The 16,592-nt window shown below is 41.0% G+C and overlaps 1 protein-coding gene across 1 annotated transcript in view; it reads left to right on the top strand.

Moving 5' to 3' along the window:
• Window positions 1-16,592, top strand: part of CORO2A (coronin 2A) — a 135,381-nt gene that overhangs the window by 82,992 nt on the left and 35,797 nt on the right. The window contains exons 3-4 of the mRNA XM_075210935.1: window positions 10,727-10,843; window positions 15,626-15,775. Of these exons, the coding sequence (XP_075067036.1) occupies window positions 10,727-10,843; window positions 15,626-15,775 (267 nt within the window). The remainder of the gene's footprint in view (window positions 1-10,726; window positions 10,844-15,625; window positions 15,776-16,592) is intronic.

The following is a 16,592-nucleotide window of genomic DNA, read 5'->3' as shown; positions in this document are numbered from 1 at the left end:
GAAAAATGGAATAAATAGTTCATCGTGTATGGCCTTCATCCCCTTTACCATACCTTGCATAAATTACCAACTTATATAAAATAAAGACACATAGACCTGAGTAAAGTGGCAAACTAAAGTATTTTATTATAGCTAATTTTTGGTGGCGGAGAAATAGCACTGCGGATCCGCTCCAGCTGATACCCATAACCAAGCGTGGACATGCCGTACCGCCTTAAGTCCACCCACTCCTCTCATAACCCCAACTGCTTGGCCGGCCCTAACCTGGCGTCAGAGTAAACTGCACTCCATCACTACTCACTCACCCCTCCCTCACTGAGCCGGGCCAGGCCCCTCCCCACTGAAGGGACAAGAGTTACCGTTGCATCGAAAGGGGACAGATACCTGCAGCCAATCACGACAGTGCTGTATATACCAGCTGCTGATCGCAATGCCTTCCTCCCCACTGTACCTTACTTAAGCAATATATATGATTTAATAAAAGCCACCAGCCTCCTCTAATGACTAAAAACCTGGCGTGGGTGGGTGGGATCTTGCAAGCAGGGCCGCCTTCAGAAAAAATCGGGCCCCCGTGCCACCCGGCCCCCCCCCCCCCCCCATGAGCGGGGCCCCCCCCCATGAGCAACACATACTTACCTGGGGCCCGCCGCTGGTCTCCGCTATTCTGTCTTCAGCCTGGCTGTCACCGTGCACCAGGATCCAATCGCAGGGGTGGAGGAATCACTCCCCCTGCAATCATGTGATCTGTCACAGGCAGAGCACATGATCGCAGGGGGAATATATATATATATAATATATATATATATATATATATATATATATATATATATATATATATATATATATATATATATATATATATATATTATATCTGCTAAACACAGAAATATATAGAATTTGATAACAGAAAAGAGTCTACTGGTGTATCTAGTCTGTGATTTCTTTTCTCTGTGCATGTTTTTTTGGGGGAGGGTGGGGGGTGATTGTTTTTTTTCTATTTTGTTAGTATTTTCTATGTCATAACAATAAGTTCAACCCATACATTCATGCATTCTTTCATACTTGCCAACATTGACTTTTTGTCCTCTGGGAGGACAGAAAGAGATGGGTCGCGCAAAATTGCGTCATTTTGGCTCCACCCCCACAAAGAAAATGTAATTTTTGTCACAGGAAGTCCGGGAGACCTACCCCAAATTCAGGACTCTCCTGGAAAATCCGGGAAAGTGGGCAAGTAAGTCCCTGCCTTAACTGATAACTGCTGGACAACTATTCCATTGTTTCATAATCTTTTCTGTAAGAAAATAATATATCCTTATGTCACCTTCCTTCGTTTCAAAGTGTGTCTTGTTCTAGAAATCCTCATTTACAAATTAACATTTAAAAAAATAGTGCTTTCCTTAACTAATACTTTTGATAGATTTGAATATTGATATTTTGCAATAATAAAGTATTTCAAGGCCGATATTTCCAGCTTCTGGAGCTTTAGCAATGGGGTTCTTTGAATGAAGAACATGAAGAGTTTCTTTTCCCTTGCCATTTTCTTACTGGGTCAAAACAGCGCACATGATACTACTAGCAGGACGACAGGGGTCGAATATCTGTAAATTGATGCAAAACAATATTAGCATGTGTGGCACAGTGCAGAATTTCTCCATGAAAAGTAAATCATTATTTATAGAAATAATTTATATGCAAGTATTTGTAAAATGTAAACAAACTTGTTTCAACAACTGATCAGGTACGCCTTGATGCCTAAAGTGATTAACTAATAAAACCATAACGAGATCATACTCATAATCCATTAACGCAAAGGAAAAATCTCTGTATGTCTATCATGCTAAGCTGGTTTTTGCAGCCCTGCACCAGTGTCCTCTTTATGGGGCACGGGGGGGGGGTTGAGGACCGTTCGCCCTAATGGGTTTTTGAAAATCACCTAGGCAGGTGAATTCCTTACAGGCATAGCATACACATGTGACTGAATTGCAATCACTAATCCACAAGCACCAATACAATCGAAAAGCACAGGTTATATAACCTGTATTATTCCCATGGTGATTCAGCTAATGGGGGGGTGGAAGCCAGCTTGTGACAGGTGGAAAGGTGATCGTGCTTACCACCGAGTGTCATATTTGTGATTGGGGACTGTTGGTTACCTGTGGAGAAAGTATATATGCGTGCACGTGTGTGTGTGTGTGTAATATATATATATATATATATATATATATATATATATATATATATATATATATATATATATATATATATATATATATATATATATATATATATATATATATATAAATAAAGCCTAGCGGCGTGTGTTAGTCTGTGTGTGGAAAAAAACAAAACAAGCTGCAGCGCCACCTGCTCGGTGGAGTTATACACTGACCTACTAAATTCTTAGCATTATCTAATATATAAAAGTAAAAGCCTAGTGGCGTGTGTTAGTGTGTGTGTGTGTGTGTGTGTGTGTGTGTGTGTGTGTGTGTGTGTGTGTGGAAAAAACTATTTTCTCAGAAAGGACTCATCCAATTGACCTGAAATCTGGTATACTAACATTATTTGACAAAAAAATTTGAATAGTGAAGTCAGTTAACTTCCATCTTTCCCCCGTGGGAGGGGTAGTAAAGGCTAAATTTACGGGTTGAGGGCTCAAACTCATTTTCGTGAGGTAATTTTACCTCATGAACACCCATTAAAAAGGGCGCTTGCGTCGGGAAGTAACGCTCTTCCCCTGAGGAGGCCTGGGCTAAGGCCAAATGCATGACAAGAACCTCTTTAAGATCTTAAGTAGCTTGATTTGACTAGAATGCATGAGTATCATGCACGGGTTAACGTGTGTGTGTGTGTATATGTATATATGTGTGTATATATGTATATGTAAACCTCTACACCTGGGAGGATGAGGTTGTGACTGTGAAGTCATTGGTGTTGCACATGTTCTAATTTTATCCAGAAGTGGGATACTTCAGGATATATGGTACGCAGACTTACATGTTTTTCTGTGTTGCACTTATATGGGTGTCATATAAATTGGTAATATTGGGATACCAATCCCACACACCCCATAGGATTGTGGGGTTATTGGTGATACTGCCCCTACCAAAAATACCACAGAGTTATACTATGTTTGCTCTTTCCGCATTTTTGTACTGATCGGTGGAGTTCTGGAGGACTACAAGTACAGCAAAGACTACTCCACTATTTCCCAACAAAACCCAACGCTATTTTCCTCACGGTACGCATGTTATTGCTCTATCCCATGTTGCATATTTAATATACCACTGAAAGGCGCCCTGCTTGTATTTCTGTTGCAGTAATCCAATTTGTCCGGACTAACCATCTGACGTCAGGCTATCGAGGCTGCCACTCTTACAAGAGTCAAGTGATCTTTATATATTGTGGATACGGGACTTTATTGTCATAAACTGTGTATATGTATGTGTGCATATATACATATTTTATTTTATTTTATTATACCACTTTTAAGTGATCACGCTGTGGTGATCAGCGCCTGATATATCCTCTATTTGTTTTCTAATATATATATATATATATATATATATATATATATATATATATATATATATATATATATATTATAACATAAAATTATTCCTAATATTATGCTATTATCCAATGACCTTCTTGGCCAGATGACAAGTTTGATGGTATTGTATTTGTGTATTCTCATTGTTTGGCCCAGACATCCTGTTCTGTCTGTCTAACTACTCCACCTGGTGACATTTAAGAATAAATCTGTCCAAGGTATAGCAAGTAGCATACATACGCATGGAATATAAATATATATGTTAACATACGCATATGAACACATATTACAATAAAATGTAAAGCAGCGAGTTGCTGACAGTTCAGTACACAGGATGGATCGCAAGTATCTGTTATTGAAACCAGATCGCCATACACTTGTAGAACTGAGCAGAAGAGGTCTTCACCTATAGCAGCCGCCTTTCCCGTAGAGATTGGTTATGCTCACAGGTACTCGGATGTCCCCAGGACTTACATTCAGTGTAGTACAAGTTTATGGTCACAAGGCAGCACTCAGGTGTGGGAGGTAGTACACGGAGGAGGGACAGACCAGAGGTCTGTGGATAGAGACGATAATGTCCAACTGGCCTAACAGGACACAGGCAGAGACGTCCGGTACAAGCCGGGTCTGGGTCACAGGCGGATGATGCAAATCCAGTAACAGGCAGAAGGTCAGGGCCACAGGCAAGGTTCAGAGTCCGGGTACAGGGAGAAAGGTCAGGGCAACAGGCAAAGGTTCAGAGTCCAGGAAACAGGCAGAGGTCATACACAGGAATGCAGTCCAGAAGGTATTCACCAACAAGGCACAGGAGCAGGAAAGCAAACTGGGATCAGAACGCTATAACCGGCAGTGAGGCAAAGTCCTCACTGCCTTAAATAGTACTAAGAGCCAATCGGGGCAAAGCCCTGAAAGTATCCCCAGCAACAGAAGGATGTGAGTCGCGGCAGTTCCCGCAGCTGCTAACTGTATCCTTATGCTTTAGTTGCAGGAGTCCAAAACTCACACACTGTGGTTTTCACGTGGGGACAACAGAGCAGGGAAGTGGTAAACCACTGGCACCAATGAAGATATAGTGCCTGGAAGACAGGTGCCATTCTACGGGACATCCCGCTGCCTCCAATGATTCCTTTATTAGGAGTGGAGGCAGTGGCACTTGCCCATCCTCAAACTTGCATATTTAACATTGTATAGTTGTGCCTCCAACTTTCCTTCTTGCAAACCATGTAATTTTTGCGCTAAATCCAGTGAATAGGCACATTCATTGAATTAAGACACACATTTTTAGCCTCAATAACATTAATTTCCAGTCATTTCCTGTCAATATTTGTCAAGTGACAAGAACACTGCTACCCCTTCTGTTTCTGTATGAGCAATGGCGCTGGATCTCCTGGAAAGAGAAGTACTTATGGAATCCAAAACCCGCAAGATCCGACAATGCAATGATGACGTTTTGCCTCGATTCAGATCCAAGGACACGCAAAAGTACCGAGCCGGCTCGCGAGCCTACTCAGATCCCCTAAGTTCAGGTGGGTTCGGTTGTCAACACTACTGAAAAACAGGTAACTTTAAGATCGCCAGAGCTGAATTCAGATGTGGCTGTGTGCACTTGAGTTTGGCACGCCTGTAAATTGACTATGGCAATACGCCCCCCGGCCCGTTTCCAGTTCATTACCTGAAATCATAGGCTATAGCAAGTGTCCTTTGCATTCGAAGACGCAGCGGACAGGGCTGCGTTCACCGACGTATAGTCAGGTCCATAAGTATTGGGACATCGACACAATTCTCATATTCTGGGCTCTATACACCACCACAATGGATTTGAAATGAAACTAACAAGATGTGCTTTAACTGCAGACTTTCAGCTTTAATTTTAGGGTATTTACATCCAAATCAGGTGAACTGTGTAGGAATTACAACGGTTTCTATATGTGCCTCCCACTTTTTAAGGGACCAAAAGTAATGGGACAATCGACTCCAAAGCTATTTCATGGACATGTGTGGGCTATTCCCTCATTATTTCATCATCCATTAAGCAGGTAAAAGCTCTGGAGTTGATTCTAGGTGTGACATTTGCATTTGTAATCTGTTGCTGTCGACTCTCAATATGAGATCCAAAGAGCTGTCACTATCGGTGAAGCAAGCCATCACTAGGCTGAAAAATCAAAACAAACCCGTCAGAGAGATAGCAAAAACATTAGGTGTGGTCAAATCAACTGTTTGGGACATTCTTAAAAAGAAAGAACGCACCGGAGAGCTCAGCAACACCAAAAGACCCGGAACACCACGGAAAACAACTGTGGTGAATGACAGAAGAATTTTTTCCCTGGTGAAGAAAAACCCCTTCACAACAGTTGGCCAAATCAAGAACACTCTCCAGGAGGTAGGTGTATATGTGTCAAAGTCAACAATCAAGAGCAGACTTCACAAGAGTGAATATAGAGGGTTCACCACAAGATGTAAATCATTTGTGAGCCACAAAAACAGGAAGACCAGATTAGGGTTTGGCAAACAACATCTAAAAAAGCCATTACAGTTCTGGAACAACATCCTATGGACAGATGAGACACAGATCAACTTGTACCAGATTGATGGGAAGAGAAGAGTATGGAGAAGGAAAGGAACTGCTCATGATCCAAAACATACCGCCTCATCAGTGAAGCATGGTGGTGGTAGTGGGCATGTGTGGCTGCCAATGGAACTGGTTCCCTTGAATTTATTGATGATGTGACTACTGACAAAAGCAGCAGGATAAATTCTGAAATGTTTCAGGCAATATTATCTGCTCATATTTAGTCAAATGCTTCAGAACTCATTGGACAGTGCTTCACAGTGCAGATGGGCAATGACCCAAAGCATACTGCAAAAGCAACCAAAGAGTTTTTTAAGGCTAACAAGTGGAATGTTATGCAATGGCCAAGTCAATCACCTGACCTGAATCCGATTGAGCAAGCATTTCACTTGATGAAGACAAAACTGAAGGGAAAAAACCCCAAGAAAAGCAGGAACTGATGACATTTGCAGTAGAGGCCTGGTAGAGCATCACCAGGGATGAAACCCAACGTCTGGTGATGTCTATGTCTTCCAGACTTCAGGCTGTAATTGACTGCAAAGGATTTGCAACAAAGTGTTAAAAAGTGAAAGTTTGATGTAGGATTGTTTAGTTTGTCCCATTACTTTTGGTCCCTTAAAAAGTGGGAGGCACATATAGAAACCGTTGTACTTCCTACACTGTTCACCTGATTTGGATGTAAATACCCTCACATTAAAGCTGAAAGTCTGCAGTTAAAGCACATCTTGTTTGTTTCATTTCAAATCCATTGTGGTGGTGTATAGAGCCCAAAATATGAGAATTGTGTCGATGTCCCAACATTTATGGACCTGACTGTATCTCCTGGTACTGGGTATGTGCAGGGTGATTTTGTGTATGATGCACTCAAAATCGGCAAACATGTGCCTTGATGAATCAGACCCCTAATGCGTGAGATTATGAAGCCTGAAAAAAGTGGCTGGCATTGAATACTTTTTCTATACACTGTAGTTTCTGATGGGTCTGACTAGCCATATTTATAGCTGTAAAAAAGCATTTGGCTCATTATCCTTTTGTGTCTTTTATCCACACATTGCGCGCTACATGAGACGTTTGATCAAATACCAATGAGCCTTTCTGTCAGTGGACCGTCATATTGTGCATATTTGTATAACAACGTTGCTGTATGCTTTAAGAAACCTATGGTTCTCTTCATCACAACTGAACCAAGCATTAAAAAGTAGTAATCTTTTTTTTTTTTTTCTTTTTTTTTTTTTTAACGTTTATGTGTTTATTTGTGTAATCAAGTCACTTGAATTTACTATCTTGCTTTTTAACTGTGTATGTTTTATTCAAACATATTGTTTTTACTTGGCTCCAGATCCACTGGGCTCTTGGGCAAGCTTTGTTGCAATATTTGTGTGTAATCTGATTAGTGGAATGTTGTAAGCAATTGCTGGAAAAAAAAAAAGAAAGATTAGTTGTAATTACACAAATCTCCATGAACACAATTGCCTCAGGCCTCTCGCTTGTTAACTTTTCATGTTGAGTTAATTGTAGAAGTCAAAGAAATTGAAATGTGACAGTTTTTTAGTTGTATTACATCCGAGTTTAAAGTTTCCACAAATCTAGTTGATATGCTGTCGGCCTGGAAGTCATCAAGAACAATATTATGACAGAATTAAGATCCTTTCTGTTTATAGACACGATAATCCCTGTTATAGATTTTTACTATGACTCTAAACAGGTTGTATTTTATATTTGTCATAATTTCAAGCTTCAAACTTATAACTAAATAAAATAAAAAAAAGGATAACTGTATAATGTGATAATGTGTTTTGTTTTTTGTTAGACTTTGAGTAAATACACAAAACTGATGTTCCTATAAAGTTGGGAGTAATAGCTGATTACATTTTGGTTGCATGTACAATATAAATCAGTGATTTGTTTTGTTTTTTTTGTATGTTTTTTTTGTTTGTCTTGTTTTTCTAAAATTAAATTGTGCAAAAATATTCTGGTCCCAAATTTGCAACAAAGAAAGACAAGTTTATTTATGTTGGATTCTATTAGGTATTAGGTTAAGAAATGACTTTCAAATTTGTAGATATTGGCAGCAATGCAGAAGGCTTTTGCTGCAGTCACACCAGGCACTCCATCTGGAAGTAGTGCTGTTTTGGAAGTAGCACCACAGGATGAGGAACTGGCAAAGCAGATATTTAGCATGATAAGCTGCCACTGTCAAATGTCTGATGTAATTGTGCCATTTGACTTATTGACCTAATAGTCCCAGTTATTGAGACAGTGGGCTAGATTTATTAAACTGCGGGTTTGAAAAAGTGGAGATGTTGCCTATAGCAACCAATCAGATTCTAGTTATCATTTATTTAGTACATTCTACAAGATGACAGCTAGAATCTGATTGGTTGCTATAGGCAACATTGCCACTTTTTCAAACCCGCAGTTTAGTAAATCTAAACCTGAGAGTAGTGTTGTGGGTATGAACAGGTAGCCTCTCTAGAAGTGCGAGGTTTATTTAATTGCGAAAAATGTCCTCTAGTTTCATTTCCCTCTAGTAAGCATGTACCTTGATCTGCATAGGGTGAAGCATCCAGGTGCACTGGTGCTTTGCAAATAAACCTAACCTTCAAATTACATTGTACCACGAAAGGAGAAGATACTGGGACCTATAATTTAGAGCAGGGTTATCCATGTGGCAACTCACAATATATATGCAACCCTCTTAGTCTCTTCTGCCTTGGTATATAAATAGTCATGAAATATGTACAGCTTATGCAATGACAACTACAGTCCCTTTCATGTGTTCATTGTGGGTTATATTGCAATTTCTCTGGCAGTATTAATAAATGGAATTATAGTTCTTCTTTTGTGTGTCTCCCCATTGCAATCCTCTCCAAATGTGAATAAAGTTAAACGACACCTCTAGTTTACATCATCTTATGTTCCCGTTTGTTATTCATTTAAGTGTGTTTTATGTAAATGCTTCTTATTACATTTACAGTGAGTTTCCATTGAGATGAATATACGTTTACACTGTTTTGATGCTAGTTAGATGCACTGAAATGGAACAAGAAGCATTTGCAATAACACACTGCAGCACCAAGCAAGTTCAGCGCATGTAAAACATTCTCATTTGCTAGGTTGATTTTTCATCTCGCATCAGGGTACATGTCCTTACCTTGTTTTAGAAACTCATATTAAACAAATAATTTTAACACTAGTGGGAACATAGCCTTAGGTAACTCTTATTGACGTGTGTAGATGGAAAATTAGAATACTGAGCTTGTTCGTTCATTGTAATATATTTTGCCAAGTTCATGTAGAAGGACTTAAATAGTTTTGGAAGGAGTAAGGGGCTTATTTTTGAATGGGCACTAACCCCCCTCCACCCCCACCAGCCTGTTGATTTACTGCAGCATTAACTCCGGGATCAGACCGGAGTCTTTAATGCGCATGCGCAATCTTATTTTTGTTACTCAACGTAGAGGAGGGCACGAAGTCTGTCAGGGAGGCAACCAAAGAGCTATTATATCTTTATAATATCTCCTGCGGCTTTTATTAAATAGCTCTGATGCTTAAAAATGTCCAAACCATGCGGAAAAAGCTATTTCCGCATGGTTTAAGACTTAACAAACATATTTGCCGACTCTATTGTGGGAGAGTCCTGGATTCTGGGTAGGTCTCCCGGGAGAGTATGACAGCCTCCCACATCTGCCCACTTCGAGTGGGCAGAAGTAGATCCAAAATGCTGCGATTCTCAGGGAATTGCGGCATTTGGTCCCACCCCCACTGTCAAATGAGGCATTTGTGTCATTACGTCATGAAGGTGAGGCCAAGATGGCATGATTTGCATAGCCCCACCCCCAGAACAGTCACCTCCCTCAGGCAGCTCCCGGACGCCAACTTCAAGAAGTCGGCAGGTTTGTTAATAAATAGACCTCCTAAACTTTAAACTAATAGTTTTCATAAGCTATAAAATTGACACTCAGTATAGGTGGTTTCTGTGGTTGGTACAGGTCTCGCATATTAGTTTGTAAGGTTATGATTAAAAAAGTGTATCTGCAATATCACTTGTGGGCAATGGAGCCAAACCATTTTATCGGAGCTTATCTATTAGACCTCTACTTTTACTTGTGACACACCCACACACTGTGCTCGCGTCACGCGACCATACTTGCCAACTTTAGGTTTATCCCCTTTGTGAGATGCCAGAGGGGAGGTGAATTACAAGAGTGGAGGGGGGTGGAGTGCTGCAAGCATCGTCATGTTGGCCCGCTCCCTTGACAAACAAAATGTTGTGATTGCGTCATTTCATTGCTAAGGATAGGTCAAAAATGACACAAATCTAGTCATTGAGACCCAATCCGACAGGATGTAGGAGAATGACCTGCTCTCCTGGGAGACCCGGAAGTATGGCGTCTTCTGGACATACTGTACTCCTATCACGTGACCTACCACTTGGGACCATGTCAATCATATGGCGACTAGAGCTAAACACACAGACCACCCCCCAAAAAATCAAACTAAAAACCTCCAGTTCTCTATTTCTGTAATGCATAGTTGGAAGGTGTGTTAATGTTCTGTGTGATTTAAATTGCTCTTTAAAGTAAAATTCTCATCTTTGTTCACAGTCAGGAAAACTCGATCCTCACTATCCTAAAGTTTGTGGCCACAAAGGAAATGTATTGGACATCAAGTGGAACCCCTTTGATGATTACATAATTGCTTCCTGTTCAGAGGATGCAACGGTAAGTCAATAAGAGATTATACTTGATTGTTAACAAAAATGGTAGTTCATGGACGCCAAAACCACTGGAGTGCCAAATTTATTCAGTGAATACAATAAAATCCGGAAAAATTGTGCGTTAGTAGTGCTTGGGAAATCCCTTAAAAACACTCATAGCGTGTTTAACTTCTGCAATCTATTGTACTGGTAGCGTGCATTACGTCACGAAAAATAGAATGTGTAGCGTAAAAGTTTTAGAGAGCAATGACGTTAACAGCACCATTGACTCTTATTTGTCCTGTTTTTTTATGCACTTTTCATGCATTTATTAATGTGAAAATTGCAAACAAAAGATAGGAGTGGAAGAGTCCTCAGTGTACTTAGAGGGATGATTGATATTAAATGACAAATTATATCTCATGCAAATGTTTTTCACTGTATTTTTGCATCTGTTTAGAGGGTATACCTCCCAAAATCAGGTCAACGTAGGAACCTCTTCCCAATGATCCACCTAAACCACACCCTGATCTGCCCAAACCACTCCCAAATGCGTCCACATTCTTATGAGGCCATGACTACTACTGACAGGACATGCCGTTTTCTGAGTGAGGATTGGGACTGTCCTGCCAAAATCAAAGCTTTTGGGAGGTATGTGAGGGTCAGGTTAAAAACACTGCTGTGACTGATAGTCAAATCCAAGATGCAAGTGCACTCTTTAAGCACGAAGACCATATTTATACATAAGTCTTGGTGCTTGAGAGCACCAAGACTTATGTCACAGCAGTATAGCACCTTTAATATATTTTATAATTAGGGTGTGCCGACCATCCCCACTTGGAATTTTGTGTGTTTTGAAGGTTGTGGCTGTCTTCTTTTTGGCCAGCACCCCACACATCTATCCATAGGCGTTTTTAAGCAGTCTGGTTCCTATCAGTACTCCTTGTAGTTTAGAGGCACTAAATCAGGTAAGTCCCATATTATAATATGATCAAATGTTTGTGTAGGTACCCATCACCTTGATGTGGTAGATGGGCATCAACAGTTTGATCAAAATGTCCACTCAGAACTAAGGATGAGCGGGCTCGGATTCCGCTAATCCGAGCCCATCCGAACAGTGCGGATCCGACGGGATCTGAGCACTGTTCTGGAACTTCCAGGCGCCAAACGAAGCCAAACCGAGGCTATGACATCCAAGTCTCGCGTCGGATCTCGCAAGACTCGGATGTCATAAATACTCACCTTGCAGCCGCCATCTTCATTTCGCCTGACATCAGGGAAGAGGGAGGGTGTATAGTGTAGTGGTGCTCTTTACTTGTGTCTAGTGCTCTGGCCTTGCTGAGTCCAGTGGTGCATCAGTCCAGTGCTCTGGCCTTGCTGAGTCCAGTGGTGCATCAGTCCAGTGCTCTGTCCTTGCTGAGTCCAGTGGTGCATCAGTCCAGTGCTCTGTCCTTGCTGAGTCCAGTGGGGCTTTTGTCCTGTGCTTTGTTCTGCTAAGTGCATAGTTATTTTAAAAGTATTAAAAAATCTTCAAAAAAAAAAAAAATTATACAAAAATCATTTAAAAAAAATATTAAAAAAAAATCCAAAAAGTATAAAAAAAATTCTTGCAGTCCAGAAACATTAATACTGCAATCTATTAAAAATTGTTCACTGTTCTTTCTTGCAGCCCAGAAACATTAATACTGCAATCTATTAAAAATTGTTCACTGTTCTTTCTTGCAGTCCAGAAACATTAATACTGCAATCTATAAAAAATTGTTCACTGTTCCAGCAGTATTTAAAAAATATTACTGTAATACAACGTGTGCTGCATATAATGGAGTACCAAAATTTGGAGGATAAAGTAGGGAAAGATCAAGACCCACTTCCTTCTAATGCTGAACCTGCTGCCACTAGTCATAACATAGACGATGAAATGGCATCAACGTCGTCTGCCAAGGCGGATGCCCAATGTGATAGTAGAGGGCATGTAAAATCCAAAAACCCAAAGTTCACTAAAATTAGCAAAAAAAGGAAATGAAAAACATCAATATGCCATTTACAACGCGGAGTGGCAAGGAACGGCTCAGGCCCTGGCCCGTGTTCAGGACTAGTGGTTCAGTTTCACCCAAGGATCTAAGCCCTCCTCCCCCCCCCCTCCAAAAAATTTAAGAGAGTTATGCTGTCAGCAACAACAACACAGCAAACAACTCTGCCTTCTAAACAGATGGCATCACAAATCCCCAAGGCGAGTCCAAGGGTGTTGGTGGTTGCGAAGCCTGACCTTCCCATGTACGGGAAGAGGTGACTCCATCCACCATTTGCAGCACACCCTCTGCATAGGCTGGAAGAATCACCCACAGTGTAGATCCAGATTTGGATAATCAAGGTGTCAATGTTGTACACCAGGAGGAGGCTATTGATGTAGCTGGCGCTGAGGAGGAACTTGACGAGGAGGATGCTGATGTGGTTATTTTAAATGAGGCACCAGGGGGGGAAACAGTTGATGTCCATGGGATGAAAAAGCCCATCGTCATGCCTGGTCAGAAGACCAAAAAATGCACCTCTTCGGTCTGGAGTTATTTTTATCCCAATCCGGACAACAAATGTATGGCCATATGTAGCTTATGTAAAGCTCAAATAAGCAGGGGTAAGGATCTTGGCCACCTAGGGACATCCTCCCTTATACGTCACCTGAATAACCTTCATAGTTCAGTGATTAGTTCAGGAACTGGGGCTAGGACCGTCATCAGTCCAGGGACACCTAAATCCCTTGGTCCTGTTGGATACACACCACCAACACCCTCCTCGTCAACTTCCTCCACGATCTCCATCAGATTTAGTCCTGCAGGCCATGTCACCAGCCAGACTGAGTCCTCTTCAATCTGTGATTCATCCGAGGAATCCTGCAGCGGTACGCCTACTACTGCCACTGCTGCTGTTGCTGCTGGTAGTCGGTCATATTCCCAGAGGGGAAGTCGTAAGAACGCTACGTCTTTCACCAAACAGTTGACCGTCCAACAGTCGTTTGCCATGAGCACTAAGTACGACAGTAGTCACCCTGTTGCAAAGCGGATAACTGCGGCTGTAACAGCTATGTTGGTGTTAGACGTGCATCCGGTATCCGCCATCTGTGCTGTGGAATTCAGACCAGTTGGAGGAGGTATTGTGGCCCCGGTATGTTATGCTTTTTTAAAAATAAATCAGAACCCAAAACCCTAAATCAGAACCAAAACCTTTTGTCAGGTGTTTTGGCAAAACAAATCAGAACCCAAAACTTTAAGCTAATCAGAACACAAAACACTAAAAGTGGCCGGTGCACACCCCTACTCAGAACCTTATGTTCTGACTAGAAGTCATATCCAGGCCCGGCGCTCCCATTAGGCAAGGTTAGGCACTTGCCTAGGGCGCCGGGCTCTGGAGGGCGCCACAGAATACTAAAAGACTTTAAAACTGTGCGGCGACCGCTGACCATACCTGTCACGGCCGCCGCACAGCATTCAGATGCACGGGGAGGGGGGGGGGGGGAGAGGCTATTTTGTCACCACCGCCGCCTCTCTGCTCCCTCTCCTCCCCTCCACTTACTAGTGTCAGTGAGCAAAGAATAGTAGTGCATATAGTTAGTATAACTAGGTATACATCTACATTGAATGATATAGTTTTATAGTCTGCAGCTGACTTACCAGGAATTAATGACCGCCATGGAACAGAGAAGCATTGTGGGAAGGAAAGCCTGTAGGCAAAGTCACACACACATGTGAGTAGTGCATTGTTATGCAATAGACAGTCTGTACAGTTGTGGCTGCCACTGAGCTCACATGGAAGCAGCTGATTGATTTGAAAAAAAAAAAAGAAACTCACAAGAAGGAGGTAAACATGACACAAAATGATGCATGTTTTTATTTAATATGGACTATGGTACAAAACTGCTATAACAAAGAATTTCTTGTGCTGCTGAGGTGAAGAGAAGCTTTTGGTTACAGGAGCAAGCAGTAGTAAGTGGACTTTGGTGCAACAATACAAATCCAAATTTCAACATCAGGCTATTGTGAAAGCAATGCAGAGATGAATGACCAGCAGACTTGTCATCTGGCATGACCATCATGTGGAGAGACGTGCGTGACTGCTGGAATCTGCTAGTGGCCCTTGCTGCTTAGAGCACTGTTCAAATATGTCAAAAGATTGAAGTCTTATGACTACAATTTACAGATTTCCCTGATAGGACTTTCTAAGAAGATGAAGTATTGTGGTCAACATCCTTCAACCTCAAAAATCCTGTACTTGCTCGAGCTATTGAAACAGAGGTTCACCATACTCACTATTATGTTTACTAGTGTTCTGGTGCATTGTATTTTTCAAATGCCTCTTGTTCTATCCATATGCATGTAGTCCATCACAGTAGCTACCGGGGGTAAATGTGCAGCCTTAATTTCACATTAACCGTTCACAGCCCCATGAAGAACAAAGAGAAGGAGAAGTATTATTATCAGTCAAATTATGTGCTCCTGTACAGTAAGATAGCTTATATATGTCATTTTTATTCTGGGAGGGTAAAGGAAACCAATACATTGTTTAGCAGAAAATGGAAATGGACAGGAAAGGACGTAATATATGCATGAGTTTAACAGAGACATTCAGGACCGACTAGAGATTGTCTTTTAATGTTTGGAGCAGAGTGACAGTTAAGGTGATCTATTATCAGTATCAACAGGTAGTCTATTTAAGGTAGGAAGTTTAAGAGATTGTTGTTTTTTGTTATTATTAACAAGGAAATTAGTTTTTGGTTTTTTTTGGTTTTTTTAAAAATAATTCTCTATGCTAACAGGTAAAAATTTGGGATATTCCAAAGCCTTTTTTAACCAAGAATGTAACAAATGCCAAGAAAGAGCTTCTGGGTCACTCAAGAAGAGTTGGTCTTATTGAATGGCATCCCACAGCTAGCAATATTCTTATCAGCACTGCCTATGATTACAAGGTAAGAAGATTCACTTTTTCTCTTGAGTCTTTGATGGAACCATTTCTTGAAGCGTCTATTTACATGGAGTAACTCACGTGTAACAAACTGATTTATATTAATAAACTAGTAACTCTCTGGGGCAGATTCAGTTAATAAGGAACTCGCGCGAGGTGCCTCCGGAGTGGCCGCGAGACACCTTGCTCAGATTTTTTTTTTTACAGAAGTAACACTGATTGGCGTTACTTTTTTACCGTAAAACCGGTAAAAAAAAGTGCATCCACAGTGGTCTTAGGAACATCACGGACAATTAAATCTGCCCTTATGAGCTGGTGCTAGAATTAGCGTTAAAGGATAAGTGTTGCATATATAGTATACAGTACAAAACTGTATATTGTGTGGATACAGGAAGAGTTCTGTTAAGGGATTATCCAGCAAAATAGATATCCAAGGATTAGACCTAGTCCTAGAATTGAATGACCCATGCCATGGAAGCCCACTATGGGACCATCCTGGGGAGTAGATGGTTCACTAACCCCCAGTCAGTCAGCCAGTGGTCCAAGATCCAGTTAAACTGATTATATTAAATTAGGCATTAATTTAAGGCTACTAAATAATAAATGACTAAATAACAAATTGTTACAGTGCACCTTAGGGATTTAAATGAATTCAATATATAATGTACAATAAGTGGCCACTCATTTGTCTTCAGGACAGCCCAAGTTTATTAAGGTAAGGCCTTAGCAAAGTGTGGAAAGTGAAGCACAGAGATCCCATGCATTTTAGATTCCAAGTTATCCCACCAAATTAGCATATGGTGGATCTCCAATCTGAAAAG

Source organism: Mixophyes fleayi, chromosome 1 (assembly GCF_038048845.1).
Source record: "Mixophyes fleayi isolate aMixFle1 chromosome 1, aMixFle1.hap1, whole genome shotgun sequence".
In the NCBI taxonomy this organism is placed as follows: domain Eukaryota; kingdom Metazoa; phylum Chordata; class Amphibia; order Anura; family Limnodynastidae; genus Mixophyes; species Mixophyes fleayi.
The sequence above is the reverse complement of the archived record's forward strand: the minus strand, read 5'-3'. Positions and strand labels throughout refer to the sequence as shown.